Source organism: Myotis nattereri, assembly GCF_964212035.1.
Source record: "Myotis nattereri genome assembly, chromosome: 2".
NCBI lineage: Eukaryota > Metazoa > Chordata > Mammalia > Chiroptera > Vespertilionidae > Myotis > Myotis nattereri.
In genome coordinates, this window is record NC_138076.1 from 91,435,815 (window position 1) to 91,460,678 (window position 24,864).

At 42.3% G+C, this 24,864-nt stretch overlaps 1 protein-coding gene across 1 annotated transcript; it reads right to left on the bottom strand.

The window, feature by feature from the left end:
• Positions 1 to 217: 217 nt before the first annotated feature.
• On the bottom strand, positions 218 to 24,521 carry NEK3 (NIMA related kinase 3). The gene is made up of 15 exons (XM_081082817.1): positions 24,376 to 24,521; positions 24,191 to 24,288; positions 22,741 to 22,824; positions 21,262 to 21,329; positions 21,082 to 21,168; positions 18,633 to 18,687; positions 11,254 to 11,454; positions 10,539 to 10,611; positions 7,829 to 7,875; positions 6,583 to 6,654; positions 4,999 to 5,101; positions 3,779 to 3,922; positions 3,417 to 3,551; positions 1,281 to 1,410; positions 218 to 826 (listed from the first exon to the last, which is right to left on the bottom strand). Exons 1-15 carry the CDS (start codon positions 24,416 to 24,418, stop codon positions 742 to 744), a joined length of 1,425 nt encoding a protein of 474 aa, XP_080938943.1. The 5' UTR covers positions 24,419 to 24,521; the 3' UTR covers positions 218 to 741.
• Between the last annotated feature and the right edge of the window lie 343 nt (positions 24,522 to 24,864).

Consider the following 24,864-nt stretch of genomic DNA (forward strand, 5'->3'; position numbering starts at 1 on the left):
TTCCATTAGTTCCACAATATTCTAATTTCTGGTACTTTCCATATTGATTCCTCACCGTTGGCCCTATTCCTTTCTCCTGTACAGGACTGACAACTTCTGAAAAGATACGTAACCCTTTCCACTCCTCCCAGGGTGGATCATCTGAACTGGGTTCTTTTGTGTATCCTGTGAGGGGCTATATTTAAGGATAGATGGTAGTAAAGATCACGAAAGATCATTGATCACTCCCAAGAGAGTCTTATTGAAAAATTGCACACATTATTATGTTATAATTAAATATATTTAGCTCCTAAAATCTTTAGGAAATGTAAAAAGAGTTACATAGTAATAAACAGAAATCATAACAATGCAAATAATAACTTTATAGGTTGCTCTCATGCTCCATGGTCAGCATCCCTATGAGATAGGCATTATTAACCTCATGCTATAGTTAAGGAAATTCGGGCCCAAAGAGGTTAAGTAATTTCCCACAATCACACAAATAATGAGCATCCAATTTCTGTTCTATCTGACTGCAAAGCCTGAAGCTCACAACCATAATTCTACACCTTCTCCTTTGCGTTAAAAAACGCACAAGAATTGTAGATTTTTAAACAAATCAGGAACAATTTTAAATATCCACAGCACCCCTAGCCCATTCTGTTTCCAAGGGAAAATACACATTCCGTTAGCTAATATCGAAACATTAATTCCTCACTTTAAACATCTATTCAATGTGACTAAGGAACATTTCCTTGGGCATCAGTCACCAGATGCTCCTTGCCAGCCAGCTCGCTGCTTCAGTTCTGACACCCAATCAAAGTTGTTGTCTTCCTCCTCAAAGTCCCTGTGAAAAAAATGATATGGATATTAAGCCTCCATGTTAGGGGTATGGCAAGTATTTGTTGATGGGTTCAAAGCAGAACAACACCATAACAATATTCACATTTTTAAAAAAATGAGCTCCAAGGCAACTGAACACAGAAAAAAAATTGGTTAGTTCTTTCAAAAGAACACTTCTTTCACTCTTTCAATAATATTTTCAATAGAAAATATATTAAAAAACAATAAATCCAATCTGAACAATTTTAAACATTTGGCTCAGTCAGGAATTAGTAATTACCGTTATGCATTACCCACCTCAGATAAAAGATCAAGTTATAAATATTCATTTATGGTGTAAAATAATATAACCAGCTCCTGTTAAACCTGACATTATTAAGGTTAATTACACACACACACACACACACACACACACACACACACCACAACTAAAGCTGTCTAGGTACGGCACAACGTACGTGTCCTCCTCATCCAGTCTAGGTTCGAGTCTCTCTGGATCCAAAATGACAGAATCGTAGCCTCCGTCAACACTGTCTGATGCTTCAGTTTCTTCAGACAGGGGACCTTTCAAGCAGAACCCTTCTGAACCTTCAGAGGAATATTAACAGAAATCATGCGGATTTAAACAGTATTTATTCATTTCCTCATATTGGACTAAAAGCCTCCAAAAGTTTGCTGGCTAGTTGAGGACAATCCCATGTTCTATATTTCTTCTGCAGTGCCTCTCGCCATTACCCAGCATGATTTCTGGCATAAAACAGACCCAGTAAGCATCAGTATATATATTAACTTTAACAACACTATTTTCTTAGCCCTTGCCAGGTAGCTCAGTTGGGTAGAGCATCGTCCCACTACACCAAGGTTGCAGGTTCAAGCATGTGCCCATTTAGGGCACATACAAGAATCAACCAATGAAAGTATAAAGTGGAACAACAAATCAATATTTCTCTTTCTCTCTCTCAAATCTATAAATAAAAAAAATTTTTTAATGCTACTTTCACCCTACTGGGTTTGATTCCCGGTCAAGGCCATGTACCTGAGTTGCAGACTTAGTCCCCAGCCCCAGTTGAGAGGCAACCAATCAATGTGTCTCTTACACATCAATGTTTCTCTCTCTCTCTCTCTCTCTCTCTCTCTCTCTCTCTCTCTCTCTCCTCCCCCCCTCCCTACCCTTCCTTCCACTCTCTCTAAAAATCAATGGAAAAATATCCTTGGTGAGGATTAGCAACAACAACAAAAATATTACTTTCTTCAAAATAAAATATTCAGAATATAATTAAACCCTCAAATATAACAACTTATATTAAAGCATTAAAAGTTATCCTTGGGTAGTCAGATTATAGTTTTTACTGTGATGAAGTCTGAACTGTAAAGCCACCAGTATACTTGCACAGAAAAAATGAGCTACTTTGAAAAGAAAGTAGTCACAAATAAGAAAACAACTGAGTAAATAGGAATAATACAGTTCTATGAAAAATTTTAATTATAGCTTAAGACTATCTAGAAAAGATTTAAGAAAACCTAAAACTATAATGCTATGTATGTGATTTCATAACTTGAAAATAAAAGGATTTCTGGGAGGTGAAAATGGGGAGTTATTGTTTAACTAGAGGCCTCGTGCACAAAATTCATGCACAGGGGCGGGGTCCCCCTCAGCCCAGCCTGCACCCTCTCCATTCTGGGACCCCTTGGGGGATGTCTGACTGCCAGTTTAGGACAGTTGGACATCCCTCTCACAATCCTGGACCGCTGGCTCCTAATCGCTCACCTGCCTGCCTGCCTGCTTGCCCCTAACTGCTCCCCGCCGCCATCCTGATTGCCCCTAACTGCCCCCTGCTGCCGATCAGGTCACCCCCAACTGCCCCCTCCCTGCTGGCTTTGTCGCTCCTAACTGCCCCCCCTGCCAGCCTGGTCACCCCTAACTGCCCCCCCTGCCGGCCTGGTTGCCCCCAACTGCCCCCCCCACCAGCTTAGTCACTCCTCACTGCCCCCCTGCCAGCCTAATCGCCCCCAACTGCCCCCCTACCGGCTTGGTCACCCCCAACTGCCCCTCCCCCCCGCTGGCCTGGTTGCCCCACGCAGCCTGCTGTTCAGTCGTTTGGTTGTCCCTCACTAACCCCCCTGCTGGCCTGGTCACCCCACTCAGCCTGCCGTTCAGTCGTTTGGTCATCCCTCACTAACCCCCCTGCTGGCCTGGTCACCCCACTCAGCCTGCCGTTCAGTCGTTTGGTCGTCCCTCACTAACCCCCCTGCTGGCCTGGTTGCCCCACGCAGCCTGCTGTTCAGTCGTTTGGTCGTCCCTCACTAACCCCCCTGCCAGTCTGGTCGTAGGCAGCCATCTTGTGAGGGTGTGTGGGTTAATTTGCATATTACCTCTTTATTATATAGGATGGGCACAGAGTTTCAGTTTTGGAAAATGGGAAAAGTTCTAGAGCTGGATGGTGGTGATGGCTGCACAACAATGTAAATGTATTTAATGCCCCTAACTGTACACTTAAAAATGGTCAAAATGGTAAATTTATGTAATGTCTATCTCACCACAATTAAAAAGAATGCCAAAGGGTTTCCATGATTACATAACAGACATAAATTACCTGGTCTATATATTGTGTATGTTTGAAATGCCAAGTTGAGATCAGCATTCTTAAGGATGTTCAACAAGGTTTCAGGAGTCTCTTTGAGCCACTGCTTACGGCTATTATTTCCACTGTACTTTATTACAGAACCACCTAGTTGTGAAAAGGTAAAAATTAGGGTCAAATAAAAAATATTTTTAGCACATTATCTTCCAGATCATATTTCAAGTAAAATCAATTATATTTTATTTTCTACTAAAATCTATTTCAGTCACGAATGACACCAAATAACCTTTACAGAATGACATCTTTAAAAAATATCTAGCCCATTAAACAACTATTAGAAAATGTTCCATAATAATAGTAATCTGACTACTAACCTCTATCATCCTCTGTGGTTAAACTGGAGGCAAGTATGGATGCATTTTCCAAAGCTGCAAGCGCTGTAGTGCACACATGTTTCTCCCACTGTCGCCTGAGAGGACTTGGTGAACCAGCTTTCCTATAATGGACTGATTTACCATCTGGTTTTAAATTGTAAAAAAGGTCTGCTGAGCATATTCTTTTTATTTATTTACCTATTTCTAGACATGTCTTTCTCTAACAATAAACAGAAATATTTCTTTTTTCTTTCAAACTCAGATCTAACATGTTCTTCAAATCTAGGTAGTAAAGGCAATGAAAAAAATCCAGATGAAAAAACAAAACAAATCATTAAGGTGAATTTAAAAAAATAATATGTATATATTTATATATTATACTCTGTACAAGAATGAAGCCCTGAGAGGACTTAGATACACACTGAATGCCATGCTTTTTATGGTGGAGAGCATAACAAATATTAGTTTTTCTAAAGGCTCTTATCCTATACTAGAGACCCGATGCACAAAATTCATGCAGAGTAGGCCTTCCTTCCCCCAGCTGCCGGCACCAGCTTCCCTCTGGCACCTGGGACCCGGGCTTCCCTCCAGCACCGGGACCTGGGCTTCCCTTGCATCCCCGGCTTCATCCAGAAGGTTGTCTGGAAGGATGTCAGTCTAATTAGCATATTATGCTTTTATTATTATAGATAATAAAAGGCTAATGTGCAAATCGACCAAACAGTGGAATGACTGTTCCCTATGATGCACACTGACCACCAGGGGCAGACACTCAACGCAGGAGCTGCCCCTGGTGGTCAGGGCGTTCCCACAGGGGGAGCGCCACTCAGCCAGAAGCCAGGCTCATGGCTGGCAAGCACAGTGGTGGTGGCAGGAACCTCTCCCCCCTCTGCAGCAGCGCTAAGGATGTCCGACTGCTGGCTTAGGCTCACTCCCCATGGGAGCTCCCGGACTTTGAGAGGGCACAGGCTGGGCTGAGGGATTCCCCCTCCCGCCGAGTGCACGAATTTCATGCACCGGGCCTCTAGTTAATAAATACTATTCTCTCTTTTTTTATGGATAAGACACTTTTGAAATAAATTACTGGATTAGCAAATAAAAATCTGCATGTGTCCACTTGTTTGACACCTATGACCTAGTAGTGCAAAAACTGGTCCCCCTTCTACTAGTATATTTCCCAGTCCCTCACTTACACAATGATCAGAATGTGAATAACTTACCTTTCTCTTCTCTGTTTACTCTCCTCGGTGCACTTGCCACTGAATTTTTATTAGTGCTTTCTAAATCAGGGTGGCTACATTTTCGGCCTTGTTCTTCCCCTTGCTTTAAAGGAGATTAAAAATTCAGATTAGTTAAAAAAAATTCAGATTAAACAATGCTTGAATTGCTATAAAAAGGTAAATAAACAACTATACAAAGTCAGCTATTTTAATTTTAAATAAACATTAATGAATTAAAGACATTAATAATTATAGAACCCTACACACCAGATTATATTAAAAATAATATACATCCATATATGTATATTAAGTCAGGCACTACTAGCTATTAATATCATTCATTACAAATATAAAGAGGATATATAAAATGACAGGTATTTGAGATCTTTTTTTAAAGTCCTTTTTAAAAAATGGTTTTTATTTTTTAGAGAGATAGAGAAACATCGACTGGTTGCCTGCACCCCAATCAGAGACAGACCCACAAACTGGGCATATGCCCTGATCAGGAATCAAACCAGCAACCTTTTGGTGCACAGAATGAGCCATTCTGGCCAGGGTTTGAGAGGTCTTTGTAGAGGAAATAAGTAATAAAAAAATTTTAATATGGTTTGCTATATTGGGCTTTTCATGCTGGAAATATCAAAATGAGATATTTTTATAAAGTTGCTACATATGGCCAAAATGTTCCCATTTAATTCAGTATTTTTCCAAATTACCTAAGCTCTTGATTTCATGAAGCAACACACTAGCTAGTCTTTAAATCTGAATGTATTTTGAGAAGAAATACATATCCAGTGCCTTGACAGTCTCCAACACACAGGTTCTCAATGATTTGTTGAATGAGTCAATAAATTAAACAGTAGGCTGTAGCTGACACCTTATTTTATTTCTATACAATGGTTCCCAAACTTGTCTCCCCACACATCTAGGGGGTATGATTTCAAAGGTCCCTCCCATAGACAAAGATGTCAAAATCTTGGGAGGTGGTTGTGATGAGCGGTTTTTAAAAGCTGCCAGGGATTCCCATCTTCCATCTCTACTGAGAGTCACTGCCCAATAGACAGCAGCGTCTAACACCACTCCTGGCCCAGCAACACTCAGCTCTGCCTACACGCCCACCTCACCTTGTGGCCTATCCAGGGCTCTCTTTCTCCCTCAATTTTTCTGTTACTTGACTTACTTTATGGCTCTCTCTCCCTTTTCATTTTGTGAAAACACATCGACTTAACACCTACTCTAAGTGGTATTAAAATCACAGTGGTGGCTGCCTGGGATGAGAGCCAGGATCATTTACAAAGGGCCACAGAAAGCTTTTTTAGGGACATGGGATTTCTTTACCTTGACTGTGGTGGTTGTTATATGACTGTATAAAATTACCAACATTCATCAAACTACATGCAAAAAGTAAGTAAATTTTATTGCATGCAAATTATGCCTCAATAAAGCTGGAAAGAATAGATATTACCATGCAGAGGGGAAAAAAGTACAGAGGCAGGATTTATTCCATGTGTAGCAACATAATGGTGGGATGTTGTTATTATTTACAATCTAAGGTTCATTAAAAAAATTTATAAGTTTACTTACTAGCACATTCCATAAATAGAATAATTTCTTATTAGTACATCTTTTCCTTTTTGAGTTAAAAAGATTAAAATGCTGAAGAAAGAAAAACATTATCAGCAGGACACAATTTACTGAGAGAGCTGTGACAATACTAGGAAGTGAATCGGCTGTTGCTATGCAAGACTTTACCACAGCTTTCCTGTAAAAGCTGCCTAGGGCTAAACAAGACAAACAGAACCTTAAATGCCAGGCTGAAAAATGTTGCCTTGGTTCATGGGATAATAAGGAGGTACTAAAAGGTTTTTAACAGAAAAATGTGCATATCAAAATAATGATCTAAATAAAAAAGAAAAATTCTGACACATGCTATAACATGGGTGAACCTAAAAAATATGGCCCAGCCGGTGTGGCTCAGTGGTTGAACGTTGACCTATAAATCAGGAAGTGACAGTTCAATTCCTGGACGGGACACATGTCTGGGTTTCGGGCTCCATCCCAAGTAGGGGCATGCAAGAGGCAGCCAATCAATGATTCTCTTTCATCATTGATGTTTCTATCTCTCTCTCCCTTTCTCTCTCTGAAATCAATAAAAACATATTTCTTTTAAAAGGTACCAACAGTTATTTAAAAATATACATATTATGCTAAGCAAAAGAAGCCAGACATAAAAGGACAAATCTTGTACGATTCCACTTACATGAAATATCTAGAATAGGCAAATTATGTCAGAGAGACAGAAAGTAGAACAGAGGTTCCCAGGGACTGGGGTGGGCATGGGGGTAAAGAAGGAATGGGGAGTTATTATTTAATAAGTACAGAGTTTCTGTTTGGAATGAAAAAGTATTGAAAACAGATAGTGCTGCTAAATTTTGTGAATGTAATTAATGCAACTGAATTGTATTTGTAAAAGTGACCGAAATAGTAAACTTTATGTTATAAATATATTTTGCCACAATAAAAAACAAACCAAAAGTCAGGCTAAAACAAGATTTTCATGACTTAAGCTAGACAAAGTTCTCTCACATCCATATTGGAACCACTTGTCATCAATAATTAAAAATGAAAAAACAAACAAAATAAATGGTAATTTAAAGTGGCTCAGCTGGCAATAGTACAGGACAATAGCTACCAATTGCTTCACATGCCAAAAGATGACAAATTATTAAACTGGAGGGACCAGGTCAGTCTTCCAAATATTCCACAGTATCTAATGATACCAGGTATCCAGGAAATGGTTGTTTCATAAATTTAATTTTAAAGCACTTACCACTGTGCTTGCTTCTTTTTCCAAAGCGATCTTGATTCTGCTGGAGTCTGCTTAAAGAGAAAAAAGAAAAAGAGAAAGCACATAAAGGCTCACATTACTAGCTCCTAATGTGATATGCATAAAGCCTGAGACAAATGAAGTTTTTAAAGTCAAACAACCAAAGCATTAGCCTGATTGGTGATTAACAAGCTTTAGCCATCTAGTAATACATCTCACCTGCTTTTTGCTGTTTTATTCCTAAAGGTGACATCCGAAAGTTGACATCTATATTTAGTTAAGCCAACCCATTTAATCACGAAGAGGTAAGATACTCTGCATACTCAGAAGGTCATTATCACCTTCAGTCCAAGCTAGCTATAGTCTGTGCTTTTGCCCCAGCTGTGGTAGCAGGTGGAATAGGTGTCCTTCACCAGGGACCAGCAGCCGGAGAGAGCACTCTGGCAACTGATCCCTTTGGTAAGGATGGTGCCTTCCTGATTTTCCTCTGACAGAGGCCAGCAGTCCATGTTCCTCATTCATTCAACCTTTTAAAGACTTGATATTGAGCATCTACTGTATAATGACAGGCACTGAGGATACAACAATGAGGAAATGAGACATGCCCTCACAGATCTTTCACTGTTTTAGTCTATCTACAGAATAGATGGGAGATACCACTAGACATATGGCCCCAACATGGTGGTACCTCTCTGCTGGCTTAGTTCTCTCTTTTTAGGAATTGTAAAACTACATTTTACCAAACTATCTTGAAACTTTTCTTTGACTATTTTTGTTGTGGTTGTTGCCCATCATTTTATTTTATTTTATTTTATTTACTAGAGGCCCAGTGCATGAAAATTCACTCAGCTTGGCCTGCCCCCTCTCACAGTCTGGGAGCCCTCAGGGGTGGGAGGTGACCCAGCAATCAGGGGACAGCAACACCCCCCATCACACCTCTGCTGCTGCCACTACCGGCAGCGCAAGCCTCAGCCGGCCCTGGTTACCTGAGCCTTGGGTGGCCCTGGGCGGCTGGGCAGCTGTCATCCAAGGCTTGCCTGCACCTTGGGCCGGCCCTGGGCTGCTGGGGGGCTAAGGGAACTGGGGGACTCCAGAGACAGACACGCGGAGTGGCCCAGCCTTGCCACACACCTGCCGCCCCAGTGGGGCTGAGGGGACTGGGGGCTGCCATCTTCTGGTTGTGGGAGCCGCCATCTTAGAGGGCTGTGCAGTTAATTAGCATATTCCCTCCTTATTGGCTGTGGGCACTGCCATCTTTGTGACGACATAAGGGTCAATTAGCATATTCCCTCTTTATTAGATAGGATTTTTTTAATTTACTAAATTTTTTTTGGTGAAATATATTTTCATTGATTTCAGAGAGGAAGGGAGAGGGAGAGAGAAATAGAAACATCAATGATGCGAGAGAATCACTGACTGGCTGCCTCCTGCACACCCCACATTGGGGATCAAGCTCACAACCCAGGCATGTGCCCTGACCAGGAATTGAACCATGACTTCCCAGTTCATAGGTCCATGTTCAACCACTGAGTCATGCCAGCCAGGCAGCCCAGCATTTTAAAACTAATTTCCTACTACCCTGGGATGTGAACAAAAGCTACAAAACAGTACCTAAAGTAAAATTAACACTGAAACTGCTGAAGCAAAAGTAAGTGGCTACCTCTTAAGTAATGGTGAAAAGGCTGAATTATAAGGCTGAAGGTTTACATCACTAGAAGGGTTTATATCCTTACAAAAATAACATTTAAAATTTAACTTTAAGAAAACAGTATAGTTTCCAAAGTCTTTCTTTTGCAGTATCTAACACTAAGATAACACGCATCAAATAGTGGAGATTTTGCAGCATGTCCTGTTCTTATAGTGGATGATCTGATGCTTAACTCTTCTCTCTTATTCTGGTCAGATCTATTATCTTTTTTGGATCTTTTCAGGAGGAAGATCTGAGTTACTAGTGACAAATGAAAAAAATGGCTTTGAAAAAATTAAGAGATGACAACTTTCAAAGGGACAATAAATTATATTTAAAATCTGCTCAGGATTTACTATAGATGTATGAAATTTTTGAGCAGCTATTATGCAAACAGTTCCAACTTTTGTACAGCTTTTTTTTTTGTTTGTTTTGATTTTTAAATATATTGTTATTGATTTCAGAGAGGAAGGGGAGGGAGAGAGAAACAAACATCAGTGATGAGAGAGTCACTGATTGGCTGCCTCCTGCATGCCCCCTACTGGGGAATCAAACCTGGGAATCAAACTGTGACCTCCTGGTTCATTGGTAGATGCTCAACCACTTAGCCACACTGGCCAGGCTATAAACCCTTGTTTTTAAAATTTTGTTTACAAGATGGTTCTTTGGGATATAATTTCTGATAAGATTAACATTATATTTTCATAGTTAAATTCCTAGGCTATCCATCCCACAGAAGCTTTCTACCTTACCCAAAACAAACCAGACTAAGTATGGTACCAATGATAAAACAGAAAACAATCTTCACATCACTAAAATCTCCAAACTAAGCTTTTGGATCCCTGGCAAATTAAATATATAAGATTCAGTACAGAATTATGTCTTAAGTAACAGAAAGAAAATTTTGATCTGAGGAGTATCTCTGAAAAACATCTCTAATAACTTGAAGATTTCATTTTTCTTTTTTTGTTACACTACATTTAGAAAGAACACTTGACAAAAAAATAAGCTTTCTTAAATTCTTACCCTTTTTTCTTGGTGTACTATGCTTAGATTTTTTGGTTTCTTCTAATACCTGCTCTCCAAATTCTGTGATGATCTAAAAATTTAAAGCAGAGAATTTAAAAATATACACTACCCTTTTTTTTAGACACTGTCATATCATTTAATTATCAGCATTCTTCCCCAAAATAATATTGAACGTTGAAAAGTAAAAATGCTGTTTAAAACATATATAATTTAGACACACAGACAAACAGACACTTATATATGTCTAGAAAAAGATTTGGGCCCTGGCCAGGTAGCTCAGTTGATTACAGTGTCATCTTGAGGTGCCAAGGTTTCAGCTTGGATCTCCAGTCAGGGCACAAGCAGGAAGCAACCAATGAATGCATAAGTAAGTAGCACAACAAATCGACGTTTCTCTCTCTCTCTCTCTCTCTCTCTCTCTCTCTCTCTCTCTCTCTCTCTCTCTCTATCTCTTTCTCTCTCCTTCTTTTCCTCTCTCTAAAGATAAATAAATAAAGATAAAGAAATAAAAAGATCTGAAAGGATATACAAAACTATACCTGTGATTACCCTTGGGAACCAGCATTATGGAAGGGGAAGAGGAGGGAAAGGAAGTTTTAACTTTTAATTTTTTTTATGCACATCTACATTTGAGTTTTTACAAGCATGTATTCGTGTTTAAATATAACAAACATTTGAAAACTATGCAGAGTCAACTCAACACATTGCATACCTGTGGGGTTAAGCACTTCTGGACAAGCCGAGCTAAAATGCCTCTAGAGAGAAGCGTGGTAGCTGAGGGGCGATGGGAAGGATTCCTTTTAAACATCTGCTTGATTAGATGCTGAAGCTCGTAGGAATAATGAGATGGCAGTGGACTCACAGACCCCTGACATACTTTGAGGATAAGACTTTTCCAACTATTTGCCTGAAACTAAAAATAAAATTGAACTGTAAAAGCAGATGCAAGGAAGGAGAATGCAAATTAGAAAACACCAGCTGAAGTGAATTCATATGAATTATTTTAATTTTATAAATGTTATCTGCTGCCTGGTCATTTTTCTTCCTGAAGGTGTTCTTATGATACTATCCAAAATCTTACGGCGGTTCAGGAGAAAGTAATACACTTAAATGGTAAATAACAAAGAACTTCCCCATCTAGAGAAGTCTTACCATCAATACCAGCCATGGGTACTTGATTACTTATAATCAACGTTTTTGCAGATATACATTTTAAATATATTTTTCAAAATCAAAGCAATACAGACATATGACTTTTTTAAAAAGTCAAATGACACTAAGGGCGTATATAAGTATTGTATTTGTTTGCTTTACTCCTCCCCAGAAATCCCCAGGCCTGCTTCCTGGCAAAATGTACTTTAGATGACTTTTCCAGTTTTAAACACCTACTGCAAAATCTCTTTCACCTTTCATGTCATCAAAGTAGCTTTTAAAATTTGACAATATGCCCGGGCTGGATGGCTCAGTTGGTTGGAGCATCGTCCCATACACCAAAAGCTTATGGGTTCCATCCCTGGGGCTGGGCACATACAGGAAGCAACTGATCAATGTTCCTCTCTCATATTGATGTTTTTTTCTCTCTCTCCCTTCCTGTCTCCCTAAAATCAATGAAAACTTATCCTCAGGTGAGGATTTAAAAAATTGACAATAGAGTAGGCTATAAAATGCCATAGTAGAAAAACATTTTTAAAGTTTTCATTGTATAATAAGTATATTATTATACAATGAAAACATTAGATTCAGCCTTAATGATACTCATGTAGAACATGTTGCGTTCTGCCTTGGATGTGCATTACCCTATTAATAAAATATACAAGTGAAGATAGAATAAAGGAAAAATCAACATGTAATAAAGGAAAAATTCAGGTAATAAAAAATAAGATTGACTCTGCTTTCCCCTCAGGCTTCTTAACTATTTCACTATGTTTGTCTGCATTTTGTGAAGGCTTGAGAACTACTTTTGCCTTAAAGCAGATGAGAGAACAAACTGTATGCCAAATATTCAGGGCACTATAGTCCTTAATAATTATTCTTGCTAGGAAAAACTAAGAACATATATATAAAAGTTTACAAAAAAGGTAAAATCAGGGAAATAAAGAATATAATCATAAATAATATAATGGAATTTTAAAAGTAATTTTATTTGTATACAATAGTGGTTCTTCACTTGAGCCACACACTAGAATCACCATTTAAAAAATACTAATATCCCTGAACCCCTATGTTCATTGCAGTGTTATTTAGAACTAGTGGCCCAGTGCATGAAATTCATGCGGGGGAGGGGGGGGGGAGTGGGGGTAGGGGAAGATGTCCCGCAGCCCGGCCTGCTCCCTCTCCAATCTGGGACCCCTCGGGGGATGGCCGACTGCCGGTTTAGGCCTAATCCCCCTAAACCGGCAGTTGGACATCCCTCTCACAATTCAGGACTGCTGGCTCCTAACCGCTCACCTGCCTGCCTGCCTGCCTAATCAACCCTAACCATTCTGCCTGCCGGCCTGCTTGCTCCCAACTGTGCCCCCCTGCCAGCCTGCTTGCCCGCAACTGCCACCCCCCCACCAGCCTGATCACCCCCAATTGCCCTCCCCTCCTGGCCTGATTGCCCCTAACTGCCTCTGCCTCAGCCCCACAACCATGGCTTTGTCTGGAAGGATGTCTGGAAGGTCTCCCAGTCTAATTAGCATATTACCCTTTTATTAGTATAGATAGCCAAGATTTGGAAGCAGCCCAAGTGCCCACCAGAAGATGAGTGAATAAAACAGCTGTGGTACATTTACACAATGGAATACTACTCAACCATAAAAAAGAAAATCTCACCCTTTGTGACAGCATGGATGGAGCTGGAGAGTATTATGCCAAATGAAATAATTCAGTCAAAGAAAGACAAGTACCATATAATTTCACTCATATGTGGAATCTAATGAACAAAATAAACTAACAAACAAAATAGAAACAGACTCATAGATACAGAGAACAGACTGACAGCTGTCAGAGGGGAGGGGAGAGGAGGGCTGGGTGAAAAAGGTGAAGGGATTAAGCAAAAAACAAACGAAAACCTCATAGACAACAGTATATTGATTACAAGAGGGAAAGGGGGTAGGGGGAGGTAGGAGGAGGTAAAGGGGGGATAAATGGTGGTGGAAGGAGACTTGACTTGGGGCAGTGAAAATACAATATACAGATGATGTATTATAGAACTGTACCCCTGAAACCTACATAATTTTATTAACTAACTAGAGGCCTGGTGTACGAATCTGTGCACCAGTGGGGTCCCTCGGCCTGGCCTATGGGATCAAGTCGAAACCAGCTCTCCGACATCCTCTAAAGGGTCCCAGATTGAGAGAGGGTGCAGGCCAGGCTGAGGGATCCCACCCATGTACAACTGGGGTAGGGGAGGGACACAGGAGGTTGGCCAGCTGAGGAAGGACTGTGGGAGGGCTCCAGGGAGTGTCTGGCCCATCTTGCTCAGTCCTGATTGGCTGGACCACAGTAGCAAGCTAACCTACCAGTTGGAGCATCTGCCCCCTGGTGGTCAGTGCATGTCATAGCAAGCAGTTGAGTGGCCTTAGCATATCATTAGCATATTATGCTTTCATTAGTTGAATGGACGACCAGACAACCAGACACTTAGCACAGTAGGCTTTTATTAATAGGACTACGGGCCCGGTGCATGAAATTCATGCACGGGAGGAGGGATGTCCCTCAGCCCAGCCTGCACTCTCTCTAATCCGGGACCTGTTGGGGATGTCTAACTGCCGGGATTGGACCTAGACTGGCAGTTGGACATCCCTCTTGCAATCTGGGACCACTGGCTCCTAACCGCTCACCTGACTGCCAGCCTGACCCCCTAACTGCTCTCCCCTGCCAGCCTGATCCCCCTAACTGCACTCCTCTGCTGGCCTCGTCCCCCTAACTCAGGGGTGGGCAAACTTTTTGACTCGAGGGCCACAATGGGTTCTTAAACTGGACCGGAGGGCCAGAACAAAAGCATGGATGGAGTGTTTGTGTGAACTAATATAAATTCAAAGTAAACATCATTACATAAAAGGGTACGGTCTTTTTTTTTTTTTTTAGTTTTATTCATTTCAAACGGGCCGGATCTGGCCCGTGAGCTGTAGTTTGCCCACGGCTGCCCTAACTGCTCTCCCCTGCCGGCCTAATCACCCTAACTGCTCTCCCCTGCCAGCCTGATCATCCCTTACTGCCTCTGCCTTGGCCCTGCCACCATGGCTTTGTCCAGAAGGACGTCCAGTCTAATTAGCATAGTACCCTTTTATTAGTATAGATAGAGGCCTGGTGCACGGATTGGGGCCGCTGGTCTGCCCTGAAGGGGGTCTCGGGTCAGGATAGGGGTACCCTTGGGGGTGGGGCCAGCCTGGGCGAGGGGCCTGGGATAGTTTGCAGGCCGGCCATGCCCCCATCGGAGTGGGGGTCCCCACTGGGGGCAGTGCCAGCCTGGGAGAGGGGCTGGGGCAATTTGCAGGCTGGCCATGCCACCATCGGGGTAGGGGGGCTCTCTGTTGGGGGTGGGACCAGCCTGAGTGAGGGGCTGAGGGCCATTTGCAGGCTGGCCACGCCCCCATTGGGGTAGGGGGATCCCTGCTGGGTGGTGTGGCCGGCCTGGGCGAGGGGCTGATGGCTGTTTGCAGGCTGGCCAAGCCCCCATCGGGGTGAGGGTCTCCACTGGGGGCGGGGTGGGCCTGGACAAGGGGCTGATGGCCGTTTGCAGGCTGACCACACCCCCATCGGGGTGGGGGTCTCTGCTGGGGGCAGGCCGGCTTGGGTGAGGGGCTGAGGGCTGTTTGTAGGCTGGCCACACCACCCGCTGGGGGCAGGCCAGCCTGGGCAAAGGGCTGAGGGCCGTTTGCAGGCCATCCAAACCCCCATCGGGGTGGGGGTCTCCGCCGGGGGTGGGGCCGGCCTGGGTGAGGAGCTGAGGGCTGGTTGCAGGCCATCCACACCTCCATCGGGGTGGGGGGGGTCCCCACTTGGGAGCAAGAAGCTTGTGCGAGGGGCCTGAGGCAGTTTGCAGGCTGGCTAGCCCCCTGATGGGGTGGGGGTCCCTGCTAGGGGTGGGGTGGCCTAGGCCGGGGGACAGGGCAGCCTGGGTGAGGGCCTGGAGGCAGTTTGCAGGCCGGCAAGCCCCCGGCTTTGTCTGGAAGGACATCCAGAAGGTCTCCTGGTTTAATTAGCATATTACTCTTTTATTAGTATAGATGTCACCCCAATAAATTAAATTTAAAATAAAATAAAAATACTAATGCCCAGGATATCCTCAGAGACTTTAATTCAATTAGTCTGGTGTGGCCTAGGCATCAGTATTTTTTAAAGTTTCCCAAGTTGTTCTAATTATGCAGCTGGCATTATATTTAAGGAAGACAACCTCTCATTAACAGTGCACGCCTTCAGTCTGAGTTACTTTCATCTAGTGGTGATAAAGGATTTTTCTCAAATATTCACTCATAAGTCTACTTGCTCTCAAGCACATCTCTGAAAATGCTTGGTAGAGCTAAGTTTTAATCTGTACCCAAAGAACAGAATTTATTTCCTTACAAAGCTAAGACCTAATAGGGATAGGCTCTGTATAATAAACAACTACTGAGCAAGCAGGGCAAGTTATTTAACACCTTTTTCTTAAATTATTTCTTAAAATATCTTGAAAAATGTCTATATATATAAAAGCCTAATATGCTAAGTGTCCATCTGACTGTTCGACCAGTAGCTATGACGTGCACTGACCATCAGGGGGCAGATGCTGAACACAGGAGCTGCCCCCTGGTGGTCAGTGCACTACCACAGCAGGAGCACTGCTTAGCTGACTGACGAGTGCCAGACGCCGGGTTCACAGCTGGCAAGCGCAGCTGCGGCAGCGTGAGCCTCTCCTGCGGACACTCCCTCTGAGCGCTCCTCTCGCATCCGGACTGGGACCAGGATCAGGACCGGCATCAAGACTGACTGGGCATGAGCCGGCGGCCGCTTCTCGGTCATGGGCATGCCGGTATTGCCTTAGGACAAGCACGCAGAGACCACAGCAGAGCAGCAGCAAGCCTACCAAGTGGTGGTGGCAGGCGCAGAAGGGCCAGCATGAGCAGGAGCATCGCGGTGCCCGGCCCGGGCTTGGGCTCCTCCTGCTGCCTGCCACTTCACGCACTACTACATCCCTCAGGGGATGTCAGACTGCTGGTTTCAGCCCAATCCCCACAGCTAGGCCAAGGGAACCCACTGGTGCACGAATCTATGCACCAGGCCTCCAGTCCATAATAATAAAAGTGTAATATGCTAATTAGACAGGATGTCCTTCTGGACGTTGTTCCAAACGACCTTCCGGATGAAGCCAGGACTGTGAAGGCCGAGGGAGCCGCTGTGGCAGGCGGGGGCCAAGGCAGAGGAGGCAGCCACCACAGCGGCAGGGGCCAAGGCAGCCGCTGCAGCAGCGGGGGCTGAGCCCTTTGCATGAATTTTGTGCATCAGGCCTCTAGTATAATATTCTATTTTCTCATAATAATTCATTTAGAGAAGAAATTCACATAAATGAAATCTAAGGGCAAAAAGATAAGTATAAAAATGGTGCTGCCACTCTGGAAAACAGTTTGGTGGTTCCTTAAAAAGCTAAACTTACAATTTCCATATGACCCAGCAATTCCACTGCTAGGTATATACCCAACACAATTGGAAATATGGATTCTAATACATAATTGTACACTCATGTTCATAGCAGCAGTACTCACAACAGCCAAAAGGTGGAAAGAACCCAAATGTCCATCAATAGGTGAATGGAAAAATAAAATATGGTGTAGCCGAAACCGGTTTGGCTCAGTGGATGGAGCGTCGGCCTGCGGACTGAAAGGTCCCAGGTTCGATTCTGGTCAAGGGCATGTACCTGGGTTGTGGGCATATCCCCAGTAGGAGATGTGCAGGAGGCAGCTGATCGATGTTTCTCTCTCATCGATGTTTCTAACTCTCTATCTCTCTCCCTTCCTCTCTGTAAAAAATCAATAAAATATAAAAAAAAAAATTTAAAAAAATAAATAAATAAAATAAAATAAAATATGGTGTAAACATACAACGGAATATTATCCTATATAATAAAAGCCTAGTATGCAAATTGACCGAACAATGGAACAACTGGTTGCTATGATGTGCACTGACCACCAGGGGGCAGACGTTCAATGCAGGAGATGCCCCCTGGGGGGTCAGTGCGCTCCCACAGGGGGAGCGCTGCTCAGCCAGAAGCTAGGCTCACGGCTGGTGAGAGCAGTGGCAATGGTGGGAGCCTCTTCCACCTCCGCTGCAGGGGGGTGACAAGGAGCGAGGGGTTCCTGACTGCAAGAGCCCCATACTGCGAGAGGGATGTCTGCCTGCTGGCTTAGGCCCGATCCCTCAGTACACAAATCTCGTGCACTGGGCCTCTTGTCCAGTCATAAAAAGGAATGAAATCCTGACACAAGCTGGATGAACTTTGAAAACTTCATGCTATATGTAGTAAGCCAGACATAAAAGAAAAAATTTTTGTATAATTCAACTTATATGTAATATTTAGAATATGCAAATTCATAGAGAGAGGAAGTGGATTAGAGGTTACCAAGGCTTAGGTGAGAGGCAATGGGAAGCTACTGTTTAATGGGTACAGCGTTTCTGTTTGGGGTGATAGAAAAGTTTTGCAAATAGATAGTAGTGATGGTTGCACAACATTGTGAAGTAATTAATGCCACTGAATTGTACAATTAAAAATAGTTAAAATGGTAAATTTTAGGTTATATATATTTTGCTCAAATACAAATTAAGAATAGCAAAAAAAGGAGGGTGGGAGGGAGGGCAAGAGGGAGGGGAGGGAGAGAGAAAGAAGGGAGAGAGGGAAAGAAGGAGGGAGGTAGGGGAGCTAGATACAGAACTACAAAAACCAAATAATGGAAACTTCTACTAGTGTATGCTACAAAAGTGACTCAAGGCAAAGATGATAGCAATGGAAACATGAAAACTTTCATAACGAATTCATCCTAGGGAAACAAACTGCCCACTGGACTTGGGCATATAACTTATGACTTGGCCAGATATGACAAGAGGCCACCTTTCCATTTTGCCCACCATACTTACCGGATGCTTCAGGGTACAGAGTTCATACAGAATGCATCCCAAGGACCAGATGTCACTAGAAACATAAAGAAGCAATGTGGGTTATGAGCTATCATATAAAAATATAGGTACTTCCCAATATTAAAAATGAAAAAATCCCTTTAATAATAACAGATATTGCAAATAATTCCTAGCTATTAAAATGAAATATATGGTAATGTTTATGTAATACTTAGTGTAGTTGCTCACAATAATCTCTCTGCTCCCCAACCTCTAGATTCTCCAAATCAGGGTGGTTCAGGTATCATTTCAGCAGTATTTGGTGAAAGAGAGAAACTTTGTGGACTCCCACCACCATAGTTGAAAGGAGGACTTTAGAAGTCATCCCGTACAGCTTACAACCAGACCATCTATGCACAACACCAGGCCTTGGATCTTGCCTCCTGATGGCCAGCAATCTGCCTCCGGCACAGTTTGTGGCCCTATTGAATGGCTTTAGGGCTGTGGTCGGCAAACCGTGGCTCGCAAGCCACATGGGGCTCTTTGGCCCCTTGACTGTGGCTCTCCCACAAAATACCACATGGGGGCACGCACGTACAGTGCGATTGAAATGTCGTGGCCCATGCGCAGAAGTCGGTATTTTATGGAAGAGCCGGTATTTTGTGGAAGAGCCACACTCAAGGGGCCAAAGAGCCGCATGTGGCTCACGAGCCACAGTTTGCTGAGCCGCAGTTTGACGACCACTGCTCTAGGGGACCATTCACATCTTCTGGGGACTCTCCCCAATCCCTTGTTAGCTCTACATTCCAAAACAAAGAGAGCAGGACTAGTTAATCCTCCCACAGAAGAGCTCTTCAAACCGAAAAGAGTTCTATAATTTGCCCTATACACTCACTCTTCTTCACCATTCTCACCTCCTAGTTGTCATCCTCCAGACTTTTTATAGATGATACTCTTTTTATTTAACTAATGGTTTTTAGCGGCTATTTCCCCCAAATTGCAATTTTGTAAAGTTTGAAATCTACAGAGAAGTTATAAAGGCCCACATCCTCCTCCCTCCTTTCCCATCCTGAACATCTGCCAGGTTTGCGGGCTGTTTCCCTCCTCCATCTATATCTCAAGCTCTTGAAAAAAAGTTGCTGATGTCACTCTACCCCCAAACACATGAGCATGTATCTCCTCAGAGCAAGGACACTCTCCCTCACGGCCAAGAAAGTTAACCTGAGTTCAATAATATTCTCAAAACCGAAAATTTCCCAGTTGTCCTGGTAACTCCCTTTAGAGCTGTTTTGTCGCCAATTCAGTCCATTTTACTCTTAAGGAACCTATTTAGTATGGATGATCATACCCTTTTCAGAAAGCAACTTGAAGGAAGGTAACAAGAGCCTTTAGGTGTTTCTACTTCTAGGAATCCATGCTGAGAATGTGACACAGAACAGTTTATACACAAAAGGCACATTAATCACAGCACTATTCATGACACTGAAAATTGGAAAAAACACCCTGGCTCAGTTGGTTGGGCGTCATGCCGTGCACTGAAAGGCTGCTGGTTCAGCCCTAGTTGCAGGCTCAATCCCCAGTAGGGGGCATGCAGAAGGCACTGATTGATGTGCTCTCACATTGATATTTCCGTCTTCTCCCTTCCTCTCTCTTTAAAAATCAATAAACTATTCTTTTAAAAAAAAGAAAATTGGAAACAATAGAGGAATGTAAAGTAAATTTTGAAAGAGCCATGTATATAACTATTAAAAATATTTATAAAGAGTTTAAATATGGGATGAAATAAATATGATAAAAAGTGAAAAAAGCAAGATACCAAATTGTATACAGTGAACATAAACTAGGTTTGGGGGTGGGAAGGGAAATGGATGAAAAAAAATTCCAAAATGGTTTTAACAGCTGTGAAAAAGTGGGTAATTGCCATTTCCTTTCTTGTACATCTCCATATTTCTAATACTCTCCCCCTACTCACTCATTCAGTGGGCACATATTACTTATATTCAGAAAAAGTTTTAGGTTTTAAATGATAAGGTCTTTATTCTATCTTCTTGTAATCAATTAACCTATCAGTCAAGTGCTCATTACCTAGTCCTGTAAATGTTAACTCAATGACATAATCCAGTGGTCCCTAAATTTTGCTGCACATTGGAATCATTTGGTGATCCTGGAAAAATTACTGAGGCCTGCTTCCCACCCCAGACATTCTCATTTAACTGGTATGATTGCAACTTGCACTTTGCAATTTTTAAAAGCGGAACAGCAAAGTTTAAGAACCAGTGATATAAGTCACACTGTCCCTAGAAATGACTAGCCTTTCTTTCAGTATTTACATTCAGCTCCTCTCAACTCTGATTATAGCAGTTAGAAAACTATGATTTTATGTATATTTAAAAAAACAACAACTTCATTTGTAGGCTACAATGCCTGTCACCAAACAGTCACCCTCGCACCAAATAAGTACATCACCTACCTTTTATTGTTATAAGGCATGTTTTCCCAAATTTCCGGGGGCACGTAATAAGGTGTTCCCACATAAGTACAAGCAAATGCCATGGGACTAAAAACATAGAAAGGCAAAGAGTAAGTACAGGGCATTCCTGAATAATGGACGCTTTGATTGCTCTTACTATTATAGAACAGATAGACATACTTGGAGAGAAGATGGGCGGATCCAAAATCTCCCAGTTTTACTTGTCCATTTTGGGTGAGGAAGATGTTCTGCATTAAAAAAGAAGAGCTCAGATTATGTCTTCCATCATTCAAACTTAAGGCAGAGGTCTCCAGAGAAGCTGTCTTTCAAAGCCTACTCACCATGGAGATTAAGGGCAGAAATGCTGACACCTGAGTACCCAAGGGGAACACAAAGACCAGATAGCCTCTTGACTGCTACCCCCACTCCCCCCGGGCTTGGGAATTCAGGCTGACTGCTTAGAAATCCAACAGCCATGCTCCAGGCTATCTCAGCAGACCTGATTGACACGACTGGGAACCTGTGTCAGCATAACTCCAAGTGGCACAACCAGATCTCAGTCATCTTCCATCTTTAGAAAGCAGTCACCAAGAGAGCTTGAAACTTATTAACATACTAGAGGCCTGGTGCACGAATTTGATCAGGGCCCCTGGGCCTGGCCAGCAATCAGGGACGATCCAGACCATGGGAGATTGGTAGCCCCAATCAGGGCCATTGGGCCTGCCGGATTGAAGGGGAGGGGCCGTGGGAAGTTGGCCAGCCAGGGGCAGGGGCCACAGGAGTTTGTTGGCTGGGGGGAGGGGCCACGGGAGGTTGGCAATGGGAGCGCACTGACCACCAGGAGGCAGCTCCTGTGGTGAGCATCTACCCCTGGTGCTCAGTGCACGTCATAGCGACCAGTCAACTGGTTATTTGGTCACTTGGGCTTTAATATATATAGACTAGAGGCCCAGTACACGAAATTTGTGCACGGGGCGGGGGGTAGTGTGTGTCCCTCAGCCCAGCCTGCACCCTCTCCAATCTGGAATCCTTCTCACAATCCAGGACTGTTGGCTCCCAACTGCTCGCCTGCCTTCCTGCCTGATTGCCCCTAACCGCTTCTGCCTGCCAGCCTGATCACCCCCTAACCACGCCCCTGTCAGCCTGATTGATGCCTAACTGCTCCCCTGCTGGCCCGATTGCCCCTAACTACTCCCCTGCCGGCCTGGTCACCCCTAACTGCCCTCCCCTGCCGGCCTGGTCACTCCTAACTGCCCTTCCCTGCCAGCCCAATTGCCCCCAACTGCCCTCCCCTGCAGGCCTGGTTGCCTCCAACTGCCCTCCCCTGCAGGGCTGGTTCCCCCCAACTGCCCTCCCCTGCAGGCCTGATCACCCCCAACTGCCCTCCCCTGGTAGCCATCTTGTGGTGGCCATCTTGTGTGTTGGAGTGATGGTCAATTTGCAATATTACTCTTTTATTAGATAGGATACTACTAATGAGATTTAGTAACTTTTTCTCAGGTAGTACCTTAATTTGGCTAGTATGAATACTAGGTTGACAAAGATTTCTAAACTAAATAAAAATGTCCCAAAAGGAAATAGAGTAACACAGAAAAAAAAAATTAAATGAAATACTTTTGGGTTTTGTTTTGTTTTGTCTCAAAAATGTATTCCACTTACCTTGGATTTGATATCTCTGTGTAACACATGTTTCTTGTGAATGTGATTTACTCCAAGGCACATTTGTGTAAACCAATTAAGTATCTGTAAGACAAAAGCACACAAATCTGCAAGAATGCAAAAACTGGTTCATGTTAACCCAGAATTCCAAAGAATGGTCTCTAGGCCTTAGTTTTACATAATGTAAACATAGAACTAAAAATCACATAGTTTGACTAAAATTCAGTGTTTTCTGGAGAAAGTCAGAAAAGCTGTGAGTCCATGTTTCATCATTTTATGTGTTATACAAATAGCAATTTATTTTAATAAAACTCCCACTGTATTTTTCTGGTATTACAACCAAATAAAAGTTTTTTTTAATATATTTTTTATTGATTTCAGAGAGGAAGGAAGAGGGAGAAAGAAATAGAAACATCAGTGATGAGAGAGAACCATTGATTGGCTGCCTCCTGCACACCCCACACAGGGGATTGAGCCAGCAACCTGGTTATATGCCCTGACTGGGAATCAAACCATGATCTCCTGGTTCAACCACTGAGCCATGTTGGCCAGGCTAAAAGTATTTCTTAAATACACATACGCCACTTATAAATGAATATGGTACAATTTTATAGTGTAATCATTACATCAGATTTTCATTCCTTTTTCAGAATATGTTTATATTAATATTAAAGAATTTAATTATATTATCAACAATCCTTTGAGGTCAGTATTCTGCTTATAAACCCCCAGTCAATAGCAGCCAGAATTTCCAGGTGCCTACAATTAAATGTCAAACTAATTTTTTTTTTTCTTTTTGCTATGGAGATTCAACCATTTGAAGCCAAGGTTGACTTCCTTTTATCGAACCATTATTTTTAACAAAACAACTTCTAAATAAAAATATTTACCAACAGTTTTATAACATGTTATACCCTAAAACAAATTAAATCCCACTAAAGCTGTTTATTTCGTTTCCTTAGTCAATTCATTCAAATAATATTAGTATGCAATTTTCCATTAAAAAGACAGTAGTACTAGACTTAAGGAAATATGCTAAACTTTGGAAGGAAAAAGACTGAGAATAGGTACTCGCAAGAAACAGAAATGTAGACTTCACTTTTTTCATGACCTAGAAATACAAAATAAATCCATCCACCTTTAAAATTTAAATACAACAAAAATCAAAAATTTAAATATCTACAAAATATGACAAGTAATACAATTTTGAAAATGTTCTAACATGGAAGTTTTATTCCTTGATATTTTATAAGCTTTTATTTTTTTACTTCCTAAAAGCATCTCAGGCAGCTACATTCTGACAACAGTAAGCACAGAAACAGAAATGAAGCCTTTCTAACTAGTGTGTCAAATAATCACAGATACCAATGCTTTCATTTTAACTCACACAGATGTTATGAGAAAAGTTGCTTCTAAATCTTGAGGCAAACTATGTAAGTCAGTCTCTTACCATATCTTCAGGAAATAACTTTCCTTTTTGATGTTTAATCTTTTGCATTAGGTCCCCTCCATCGCAATATTCCATCACAATATAGAGATGTCCTTCAGCTAAAGCAAATATAAGACTCTTTATGAAAGTGTGGTAGTCATGCACAAATTCAGACATGCACATATCTGGGGGGAATTCATATTTACCTTCAAATGACTCTTTAAAGGCAACAATATTGGGGTGTTTCATTTTGGCTAACAGAACAGCCTCCTTCCTAGAATTCTGTGTATCAGAGAAAGACTAGAAGAATATTTTAAATAAGTATAAATGTAATACTTCATTTGAAAGTAGACAGCTTCACAATAATACAGAGTTCATATGACATTTTTTTTTTCCCTTGGGGTTGGGGGTGGGGGGCAGTGAAGGATTAAAGAAGACAGACAAGAGGATAAAGCTGAGGCTAGGTGGGACACTGCTCTTGGATGGAGAGACAGTGCCCTGACATTTCAATGCCAAACACAGTTTTACAGGACTGTCCTTTCACCCGCATGAAGTTTATAAAACTCTAAGAGACAACATGATTTTTCAACTATGGCTATATTTTGCATGCTTAAGCTGATATATCCTTACAAGTACAGAATATAAACTAGCTTTAACATCAGTCTAAGTATAAGCTGATTTTGAGAGCCAGTGCC